General features: G+C 36.1%; 1 protein-coding gene across 1 annotated transcript in view; it reads right to left on the bottom strand.

The window, feature by feature from the left end:
• The window catches only part of LOC149182910 (alkaline ceramidase TOD1-like), a 34,348-nt gene extending 22,278 nt beyond the window's left edge, over nucleotides 1–12,070 (bottom strand). Inside the window, 1 exon segment of the mRNA XM_089414721.1 lies at nucleotides 11,902–12,070. Within this exon segment, the coding sequence (XP_089270847.1) occupies nucleotides 11,902–12,070 (169 nt within the window).
• Between the last annotated feature and the right edge of the window lie 236 nt (nucleotides 12,071–12,306).

Here is a 12,306-nt window from a genome sequence, read left to right as displayed (position 1 = left end):
TCCAGCCAGTGGTCAATTTAATGATGTATTATGTGTTCCAACCTTATCCTGCAACCTTCTATCTGTATATTAGATAACTCATTCAGGTGAAGGTAAAATTGTTGAATTTTCACCTCATGATGTTGTAATTAAGGACCTAAGATATCCTAGATAGATTTTAGCTACTGGCATTGTTGATGATTCTACAAGGTTGTATAAGTTTAAAAAAATTGGTTCATCAACTCTTCCCTTGGTATTTCTTGGTCATAATGATGAAGTGAGAAAAATTTGACATGAGCGATTTGGTCACTTAAACTATTGCTCCTTTCAAAATCTATGTAAATAAAATATGGTGATAGATCTTCCTATGGTATCTTGCAGAGATGGTGTTTGTTCCAGATGTGTACTTGGAAAACATCATTAGGATAGTTTTGAAAAATGAGCCTCTTGGCATGCCTCAACCCCTTTACAGCTTGTGCATAGTGATTTATGTGGTCCACTTCAACTTGTTTCATTCTCTGGCTACAAGTATTTCTTAACTTTCATTGATAATTTCTCCAGACGCACTTGGGTATAATTCTTAAAACTCAAAAGTGAAGTATTTAACATGTACTTTTCTTTTAAGGCGTTTGCTGAGAAACAACTTGGACATCAAATTCTTAAGCTAAGATCTGATAATGGTAGAAAATATGTTAACAACAAATTCATCAACTTTTGCACTAAGCGTGGAATTCAAATGCAACATATTGTTCCATATACTCCACAACAGAATGGTGTAGATGAAAGGAAGAATCACAACTTAAAGGAAATGGCTAAATGTATGCTTCAATCTAAAGGACTTAGTCTTAATTTTTTGGCAGAAGCAATTAACTGTGCAAATTACATAGTAAATTTCACTCCTACTAAGGTTTTAAATAATTTCACTCAAGAAGAAGCATGGAGCTCAATTAAACTAGATGTAAGTCACTTTCATGTTTTTGGAAGTGAAGCATGGGCCCCTATTCCCGATGAGAAACATAAAGCCTTAGAACTTAAGAGTGAAAAATTTATTTTTGTTGGATATTCTGAAGATGTCAAAGGATATAAACTTCTTTCACCTAAATCCAAAAATGTTATCATTAGAAGAGATGTAAAGTTTGCTGAAAATATATCAGCCTACGAACCTAGTTCAGCAGATGTGCCACCTCTCTCTATCCCTTCTACTTCTGAAAATATTTCTTCTTCAGATGATGACAGCAAGGATGACAATCCTCCCCCACCTTCTCAGGATCCTCCTTCAGCTCCTTAGCTTCCAAAATGGGTCTTTGCTGCTCGGGATGCAGCAAGTTCTATTGCAGGTGATCCTATAGATCAGTGACATGCACGTTCTCAGTGTGATAGAGCCTCTTATTTACTGGCTTAAGCTTCAACGAATTATGATCCTGACACCTTTGGAGAAGCTTCAGGCCATCCAAATTGGGAAACAGCTATGAATGAAGAATATCATTCATTATTGGCAAATGATACATGGGATATTGTTCCTCTTCCAAAGGGAAGAAAAGTTGTTAGATGTAAATGGGTTTACAGAACCAAGTTTGTACTATATGGAAAAGTTGATAAACATAAAGCTCGTCTTGTTTCTAAGGGATTTTCACAAGTTGAAGGCACTGAATATACTAAAACCTTCTTCCCTATTGCTAAAATGAACTCTATTCACCTTGTTCTTTCCCTTGCTGCCTCTTTCAAATGGGAAGTCCATCAAATGGATGTTAAATATGCCTTCTTGCATGGGGACTTGCATGAAGAAATCTATATGGAACAACCTCATGGCTTTATACAAATAGACTCCAGCCTTGTATGTCAGCTTAATAAATCCCTTTATGGTCTCAAGCAAGCCCCTCGGGCTTAGTATCCCAAAATGGATAACTTTCTTTTAGATACTGGCTTTTCTAGGTTTCATTCTGACAATACTGTCTACACCAACAAAGTGGGTAAGTCTCTTATCATTCTTGATCTTTATGTTGATGATCTTATCCTTATTGGTAGTGATCCCAACCTTATAAACCATGTGAAGTCTAGCCTTAAAAATCATTTTGAAATGACAGACTTAGGACACTTGCATTATTTTCTTAGTCTTCAAGTCTTGAAATCCAAGGAAGGTATTTCCCTTTCCCAGTCCAAGCATGCATGTGATATTCTATGCCACTTTCACATGGAAAACTATAAGCCATCCCCTTCTCCCTTTCAGGCTGGAGCCAAACTTTCAGTCACTTGTACTTCCCCTGAAGTTGATGCTACCTTATACCATCAACTTGTAGGAAAACTTTTGTATCTGACCAATAATCGTCTCGACCTTTCCTTTCTTGTTGGCCTTATTGATCGGCTTATGAAAAACCCACATGAAAGTCATTGGAAAGAATCTAAAAGAATACTTTGTTATGTTTGAGGTACAATTTAGTTTGGGATTCATTACAGTGTAGAAGCATCTCCTCTATTGGTTGGTTTCAATTATTCCGATTAGATTGGCGACCCTGATGATCAAAAGTCTACTGCAGGTTATGTATTCACTCTTGGTTCTGGACCTATTACATGGGCTTGCAAGAAACAAAGTGCCATTTCTCTTTCTTCAGCAGAATCATAATATCATGGCGTCGTAGAAGCTAGTAAGGAAGCCATGTGGCTTCGTCAGATCGTGTTAGAGTTTTTCTTTCAGCAACAGCATTCGACTACAATTTGGTGTGATAATCAAAGTTCCATTTAACTATGAAAAGATCCAGTCCAACATCAGTGCAATAAACACATTGAACTACACATGCACTTCATCGGAAAGCTCATTCATGACCATGTTGTTGAAGTGCAATATTGTTCAACCAATGGTCAAGTTGCATACATGTTTACAGAGGCTCTCACATAGGCGAAGTTTACTAAACTTCGATTTATGGTTAGAGTTCAGGAAGTTGTTACTAAGGGGGGATAGGCTCTAATGCCTCCTTCCTTCTCCTATTGTGTCATATTTGTACATCCTTCAATCCTATCTCAAGTTGTTCTTAAGGGGGGATGTTAGGATATTCTGACACATAGGAAATAGTTAAGTATAACTTGGTCTAGTGTAGAGTTAGGTAAAGTGTGTTTCTTTACTATGTACTTTTGTAACTTACAATCCGACGGACACGATACGTTCTAGACATGAAGTGATCCGACAATTCATTCTCTCCTCGTATTACTGACACTTGATTCATCGCTTAACATCCGATTGGTACATGATCTCTATTTAAAGAGCATGGAGGGTCATTTGTAAGGTGACCATTCATGAGAGAAGCTTATGTAAATTTTCTTTATTTTATTAATAAATTGCCTAAAGTGGCCATGTTGACTCAAGTCGTGGATTTTTTTCCCTCTTTGAGGGTTTTAACCATGTCAAGAATACTAGTGTATTGATCTGTGATCTATTGGTGAGCGGTGTCCTTTTGTGTTCTATCTGAGGAACTTACCTAGTAAATTCCTACACCACATAGCAAGTAGAGTTTTTTTTCCATTTAAATTTGAGACTATGTGATCTCTCACACCCTCCAGGATGATCTTCTTGGATTTTGTAGTATTCTTCCTCCATTGGGCTAACTGCTATCCATATGATATTGTTGGTTTTGGAATGTTATTTTGTGTGTACTCCAACACTCCATTATCATTGAGTACAACTTCGATCCTGTCCTTCCAGGCTATTAAATTCAAGGTTAGATCCATGGAATACTCCAATCTCAATTTGTTTAAATATATTTTCTCACACAAAAAATATTTGCTTCACTGAATCTGTAAATTGAAATTTCTGAAGGAGAAGACCTATTGACTGGTTTATATTGTGATTTCAAGCTCTGATACCATGTAGAAATTAATAAAAAAAATTCTACTACTGATGAATTTGAACTGAAAATAAGAGATTACAAATTTCCTCTACTATTATGTGAAATGAAAGTCATAATTTAGAAACACATGCAATGATATGCAACCATTAAAACCACAAGAAAACAATGATTTTACAGGGGAACCCAATTGGGAAAAACCCCTTCACTATTTTTCATTAACTAATTGAGAATGAGAAACTATTACAATGTATTGCTTCAATCCTAAAGCACACCCTACACTCTAAACCTATTCTCTTACTGAATGTCTTTCTCTAGCCAATGCTTAGCCAATTCAAAGCCCTATATTCATCCTATTTCCTTGCACAATTCAAGAGAAATTAGGCTCCTAAATAATAAGGTAATTCCCTATTTCCTTCCACAAATCCCAAGGAATTGATCACCTGCATCAATGTCAAGCCTATACACTCAATTAGTATACAATTGATAATTACAATGTGCCTTTTTCCTCCACTCTAGCTAGGAATTTCAAATTCCATGCATGTATCGGCTATTTTTAGCTGATTGGTTAGTTTAACTAAGAGATCATTGAGTTAACAAAAGTTCTACTACTCAATTGACCTTCAATTGAATCAATTAATTACTCGAGCTCAGTTCACTAAGTTCAACTAAAAATAACTAAACTAGATTGCTAAATTTTAGCAATCACTACATGCACAACTCTACTACAATCCTATAACTCGAATTTATTGATCTAACTAGAAACGACCATGTTACACAAGTCAAATTCAATCCAAGTCATCCTACTGATGTGGAAAATCGAATTACTCAATTTTACTAAGGCACAAGTCAAATTGACCCTTCTTTGCTACAATTTCTAACATACAATACAATGATATAGGAGGGGGAGCTCCTAAATTCTTCCCCATAATACTTCAATAAAAATTCAATTCAATATACAAATTCAATTTACCACATTTTACATGTTCGGTTGGTCCAAGCCTTAAACCACTCACTACCACAACTTGTGTAGAAATATAGCGTACAACAAAAAATTACAACTGAAATGTAGTCCTTCGGCTGGAAGCTCTTAACCAACTAAGAACCTTGGCCTTTCATCCTGCACAAATCCCCCACAACATTAAGACCTTCCACAACACTCAACCAACAACTTCGCAAAGCAAATCTTCTTGACTTTGCATAATCTCCCTTCATAACTCGGCTTAGAGTGAGCTCATCCTAGATGCTTCACTTTTCCTTGTATTTTGCATGACTTTTGTGTTCCTTCAATTACTTTTTTTTTGGTCAATTTCATTGTTTCCATCCATCTTCCCTTCATTTTAGTTACGTGTGACATCTCTTGCCTAACAAATAGTCATGTCCCTTCATGGGTGTTAGGTTAACCTTCATTTCCATTCAAGTCAACCACTCTTCCATTCAGTTGACCTCACTTCAATTGCACAAAACCTCTAACAACTCATTGCATGTAGTTAGCTAACCCTTGATCATTAAGAGTGACATTCATGTCTTTTGTATTGTACCTTCAAGGTTCATTAGTAGATATGTCTCTAAAAATAATGGATTTCCAAACATCATATCCATGAGCTTTCAAATAGGCTTCCATTCTAGATTCCAATATTTGATATTTGGCTTCATCAATCTTGGGAGTTGGATAACCAAATTGAATCTCTTCATTAGCTATAATAGATTTTGATACTACTGCAATATTGGATACTTCCTTTGATCATTTGGATGCATGCTTCTTTTGCATTTCTATCTCTACACTTGTGAGATCTACCTTCCAATTATTAAGCTGAAACTGAAGGAACCGACTTTATCATCTTTGACTAAAAGGATTCTCCAACACCTTGCATAGGCTCTAACCTAGCCTAGCACCACCTTGCCCCTCTAAAGTGTTCTCAAGATTCAACCTGAAGGAGACTACACTCTCCACCTTGCACCACCCTACCACCCTTCTTAGAAAGCCAACACTTTTCTTGAAGGTTCCAACCTTCAAATCACCTTAGTCAACCATGTTTCCCAATTTTCAAACTAGATCCACATGTGCTCAAAATGATAATAAATAAAAACATGAAAAATATGTTGACTTTTTCAATGTGTAATAATGGTATATGGTCATCAAAAGTGATAACAACTTCCCATACTCAAAGTATCAAAAAATATTTTCTCAATAAGAAAATATGCTTCAACTACATCACTGTACCAATGATATCCAATAATCAAGACAATTTGGAAACTAAGCCAAAATCAACAACAATAAACCTCTGCTCATCAATAACTTCAAGTCCTAGCAACAATGTATCAAACTTGCAATCATGAAAGCCTACATAAATTTATCATCAACATCAATATAAGATATTCTTACTAGTTGACATTAATGCATCAAACTCTAGATGGATGATTTCCTCTTAGCCATATGTTATCATAAATAGCAGCACTGAAACAATAAGAATTGTAGGAGTGCTCTCCTTAATTATACTCAGCTATGCAATGGTGACAAGCTATCACTCTACTTCTTTGAATTCTTTGTAAAAACATCTATAAAATTCTTGTCTCCACTAGAGAAAATCTGGCTGATGCATACTCTATCTAAACCCTCATAGTATCACATTTTTTAGACGATGTCAAGTATGCCATTGATTGGCAAGAATAGGCCTAAATATGTATACCATTGATATGATCTACCCTTTAAACTCTTTTCTTGTTGCCAATGCTCTCTCCTTTTTCCCAAATTTAATATCTTAGTTTTGTATAGTGAAGTTACTTTGGCTCAAATACTCACTTGGATTTTTTTGTCATTTATTTTCTCAATTCACACCATCATATTTACTACAACAATATCACTCACTACTAAGTGTTATTGATGATTGCACATACCTCAATACACTGCTTTAATACACTTATATAAACAATAGAAAATATTCTCTTAAACACATCTAACTATTAAACCTTATTCATCTATCTCTTAGAATCAATAGTTAAAAACTTCAAGAACAATGAAAACACAAGGCAATAGTATGATTTGTGACACAATTTTTCTAAGGCACATTTTAATTTGTTAGAATTTATTTTTTAGGTAACAGTGATACATATTTGTGCTCAAATCCCTGATAAGGATGAAAAATAGTACATTGAAACCCTAGTTTAGCAGATATTGTTTTGTACCTTAGTCAACTTTACTGATGATAGAGGTGACACTTCTATATTTTCCATCGAGAGAGCCTCAGAAGCAAACCTCAAATAAATATGCAATGAACCTCAACCAGACCCACAAACACATGTTAAGAGGAATTCTCAAATCAATATGAAAAATTCATAGAAAGGAGGCCTGAATTTTCTCATAGCATTTCCATAAACCTCGGGTCTGAGACTTAAAAGGAATATCTAATAGGTCCAAAGAGCCTCATACAAGATTTCCTCAAAATAGAAATGATCTTGCCTCAAAATGTCTAGTGGATAATGCATAAAAAATAAGTTCTATTCTCAGTAAATAAGTGATGATAAAGAAATTTGAGTGTTGACTTCTTCAAAAATTGTAATGTTATCCTAAAGAATCAGTTCCAATTTTTCCATGCAACCAAATCAACATTTGAAGACCATAAATAATATAGTCTAAGACTTCATCAAGGGAGAGGGAGGTTAATATAGTTTTTGTGTAGTTAGAGACATGCTCTTATAAAATCCTGATGGGATATCTCTATAATTTTCTTATACTAAAGGGGCAATATATGGATTTGTGGCTCATTTTTGACAAGACATTGTTTTCCTTTTCATATGTTATGTCTTAAGATTCTATATTTCCATGCCTGTTCTTTTCAAATTCAATTATGATTTACAACTTTAATAATTTGGTACATTCTCCATCGTCAAGAGTATATTTTTTCTTATGTCTGAAAGGATTTTAGTAAAGACCCTTTTCTATATTTTATATACTCAAAGGATGTAATAAAATTGTAGTTTATTATCATTTTTCTTGAAATCAATTAAGTTCACTTCATGGAATTCATTTTTATTGCTAAATTCATTTGTTAAATGCTCAATGAACCATTGCTTTTTCATCACAGACCACCAAGAAATCCCTTGCATTTTGTTGTGCTTGAGATTAATGTTTTTCTTAGTTTTTCCACCTTCTACATATCAGTTATCATGCTCTACTACTTGAGACTCTGTTCCCAATGGAAAAAAATCTATCTAAGAGGATTGCAATGTTTTTATCCCATTCTTCTACCCTTTTTTCTTCAACCCTATTTGTCTTCTTTTAAAATCTAAATCTAACATTATGAGCTTAAAGGAATAGACTTCGACTTAGCGAAAGTGAACAACCAACTTTTATCAATAGCTAAGGGAACCACCTTTGGCCAAAGATCAAGCTTGAGGCCAAGAGTTAGTTTGAATATGCATTAACATCATTCCTAAACAACCAGGAACATCTCAAGGAACAACACTTCCCAAATCATTGGAGCCATATATGTTATCTAAGCATGAGAACTCATCCTCTAGATTAAAAAACACCCAAATCAATAGTTGTGAGGAGTTAGTCCCATGGTGGACAAAGACACTAGATAATTAATAGGATATTGATACAAAAACACCACCTTTCCCTTCATAATGATTGATGTAAATATGTCCACCCTTGGCAAAACAAAAAGCTTGGAATTTTTACTTTTTCCAAACATGTAATATATGTCATGCTAATTGAACTCAAAAACTAGGAGACAATATGTATCCTTATAGAGCCACTTAATTCTCAGATATACCAGGTGGCCCCTTTCACTTTCAAACATTTAACATCATACATATTTCCTTGATTATCATCGAGCTCTTAGAGAGCGCCAAAGAGTTATCCATAATAGAAAAGGATTGAAGCAAACAATCCTTGGGGTATCCTATCATTGAAATTTAATTTATACATTAGCGTCAACTATTACTTCCTTTACCCAAGAATGAAGCAATAGTGGATGGGAAAAAATTCTATGATTACCAGTTCTATACTAGGTAGAGTTAGTTGGAGCCTTAGGGATTAAGGATTTTTGGGATTAGTTCCTAGATTCCCTAATGTTTTTTTCTTCCTTACCACCTGAGTTCAACCACCTTCATTATTCATTATGTGGGAAGATTTAGAAGCCGAGCCAGATTTATGTGGTTTGGATTGTTGAAAGTCAACTTAGGACATGACTAGGCAATGTTAAATATGGTTATACAATGTTTGACATTGAAATCAACCATTGGGAAGATTGACGTGTGTTGGCTGCTTGAATTGTTTATTGATTAAACAGTCGAGTACCACATTAATTTGTCAACCCGGGAAAGTCCTTTTATTTCAAAGGTGACCTCGTACTGTATGTACTTAATTCTAAAAGCATTAAAAGCTGTAGTATACATGATTCTATTTTCTGTCAAACTCCTTACTCTATGTTATAACAGTTAAAATATATTGCAGAGATAAAATGAAAGCAGTTAACTAAGAATACAAATCTACAAAGAGAAATAATGGTTGTTCCGTTAGCAGAGGATCAGGACCCTATCCTCAGGGTAAGGATGTTCAGCACCTGCCCCTGTAACCAAGTTGCTAATACACACTGCAATTCCAAACTACTGGTGAAGTATTCTTTTACAATATCAAGCAATTAACAAAACAGAGTATCAGCAAAAAGGAAATTATCAGAGGTAATGCTACAGAATCCAAACAGAGTACCAGCAAAAGGAAATTACCAAACACACTCACACACTGACAGGAAATAAATGGGTGAATCTTGTGAAGAAGGTGGGCCCTGTCCCTCTCACAAGATTCCCCAGAACACAAATGCTGGATTAGGTGCTCAGAACAATCTTCTATTCATCTGCCAAAATGTCCAGTTACAATAAAGATTCAGACTTGCTGTTTGTCTTTCAAAATTTCCCTTACAACTTGTTTCCTTTTCCCCCCCCGCTTTTCTACTGTAGATGTCTCCTCTTTATAGAGGAGACATCTATTACAATAGACCGTCATAGTTCATTCAGTTAAACCTTTTTGTCAAAAATAAGAAATCCATCCTTGTTACAGGATGCCGTTACAACAGTGTGACGGTGTATTCCTTCTTGGTCTCTTACTGTTACACAGCTGGTAAACAAACTTCAACCGTCTTCTTGGAATCCTCGTACTATCCTTTGCCGCTTCATTGTTGCTGATTTAGTAAACTCATGTTGTTCCTGGTGTTTTAGCAACTGTAACCGTGTTTTACCCTTTCTAGACAGTTGCTGGTCGTGTTGTGTCAGCATGGAACTCTGCCGAACTTCTGATAGTTGCTGTTTGTCTTTTCCGGTATAACGTTTTCCCTGCTTTAGATAGTTGCTGTTGTTGGTGTTGCAGCAACTGCGTAGTTGTTGTTTCTGGTGTTGCAGCAACTACGTAGTTGTTGTTTCTGGTGTTGCAGCAACTACGAATTATAATTTCTACAGACTTTAGACAGTTCAACGATTACTTAGCAACTTGGTTAACTTCTCCAAAGATAATTATAAAGATAACATGAATATGTAATGAATAATTAAACATATAGTAATGTGGAGAGTTACTTCATACCTTGGAATGATTGGGTCATTATATAATCAAAGCTTTCAACTTATGGACTGAAAAAGGGTAATATTATAGCAAAAATACAAGGTCAAAAATGGTCAATTTGGAGTCCTAACATCCCCCCCAACTGAAAGGGTTGCATGTCCTCATGCAATGCTTACTCTGAATCTGAGTCGGAGTACTGGGATGAACAGTGTAAATTACTGAGACAGTAGCTATAGAAAGTGTTATCAAATTTGTCTCTGAACCCACAGACAGTCTCTAGTTGCCTCCATGCTGCCGCCTCTTCCTTTTTGGATAATCCAAACTGACCCTTGTATTGCTGACCAGATAACCATAAGAGGGGAAATTTAAATCTGTAGCCAATCCATTTTTCAGCACATTGTTCCATACATCTAACATAGTAAGGTACCCTTGAAATTGCTGCCTGTAGATTAGGTGGATTATAGGGATGATACTCCTGCCTTTCCTTGGGACAGTTTTCCCAGAATAGGTTGTTGGCTTTAATAGCCAAAGGTGCCTTCATTCTCACATAGTGTTGGCAATCTCGCAAGACCACTGCTTGTAGTTGCCTAATGTGATCAGTCATTCCAGGTTCACTTAACATTCTTTGGTGCTGTGCAATGAAAGTAGCTGCATTTTGAGGTTCAGCCCTAATCCAAAGGAGGCAGTTCTGTTCATTATGTTGTGCTGAGATGAAGGCGTTTTGCCAAGTGAGTTGGTTGGCTAGAAAGGAAATGAAAGCTCCGAGTTGTATGTCGCCAACAAGAGGGAGTATATTCATTTTTCTATCTTCAGACATGGCTTCGTTGTGGAGATAAAGCTCACACAACAAATTCTGATCATTTTTGGGTGCCTCTGCAAAGGTTTCAATAAATTGTTCTGATGTAATCACCTGATAAGGTCTACCATCTCTAACTGCCTTTATCTGTAAGAATGTTAGTCGTTCCCTCAAAAATGCTGCATAGTTGAAAGAGGGTTTTCTTGTAGCAAGTATTCTTTGAACTAACTCAAAAATCTGGGACAGTCTAGCTTTTAGTTCCTTAATTTCTTTGTACTGAGCTCTAGACTGCTCAAGTGCTTCCCAATTCTTATATGCATAACTGAACCAGATTCCCTTTTGCTGTTGGAATGCTTTCCCTTGTGACAGCTCATATTCTCTCCACCATTCTCCTTTTAATTCTTGAAAACTAGCGGTCTCTATGCATGCATCACTGACAGTGGGAGGTTCAGTTTGTGTAAAGGCATCAACAAGAATTTTCTGCTCTGTGATAATTGGAGTAGGCCGGGGTGATTCGATGTCTTCTTTTCCATTTCCAGCCAATGTTTCTTCTTCTTCTTCCATAACAATTTGGGTAGGGCGGGGTGACTTTATGTCTTCTTCTTCATTCCCTGCTGATTCCTGTGAAACATCCAATGCTTCTTTTTCTTTTTTTACACTTTTTGGAGATCCTGTTGGTTCTTGTGTTACAGCAAGTTGCTATGTTTCCACCTGTATAGTTTTTGGAGAACCTCCTCGTTCTTGTGTTGCAGCAAGTTCTTCCATTTGCTCCTGCACAGTTTCTGGAGAACCTACTGGTTCTTGTGTTGCAGCAAGTTCTTTTGTTTGCTCCTGCACAGTTTCTGGAGAACCTACTAGTTCTTGTGTTGCAGCAGGTTGCTCTGTTTTCTCTTGCACCATTTTTGGAGGGTCTGCTGGTTCTTGTGTTGCAGCAGGTTTCTCTGTTTCAGCAGAGGGTTGTGGTGGTTCTGTTTTTGCTTCTGTAGCAAGTTCTTTCGTTTCAACTACAACAGCAGAAGGTTCTGGGATGACTCCAGTCATTGATTCTGCAACTACCTTGTATCCTGCTTGAGTGTATATCTCACCACAATTGGCGCATAGATATTCATTCTCTTTACTCTTCTCCACTACAGATG

This window comes from Pinus tabuliformis, chromosome 3_2, assembly GCF_031772625.1.
Source record: "Pinus tabuliformis cultivar Carrire ecotype Pingquan chromosome 3_2, CPIR1, whole genome shotgun sequence".
In the NCBI taxonomy this organism is placed as follows: Eukaryota; Viridiplantae; Streptophyta; class Pinopsida; order Pinales; family Pinaceae; genus Pinus; species Pinus tabuliformis.
This window is presented reverse-complemented; position numbering and strand designations above follow the sequence as displayed.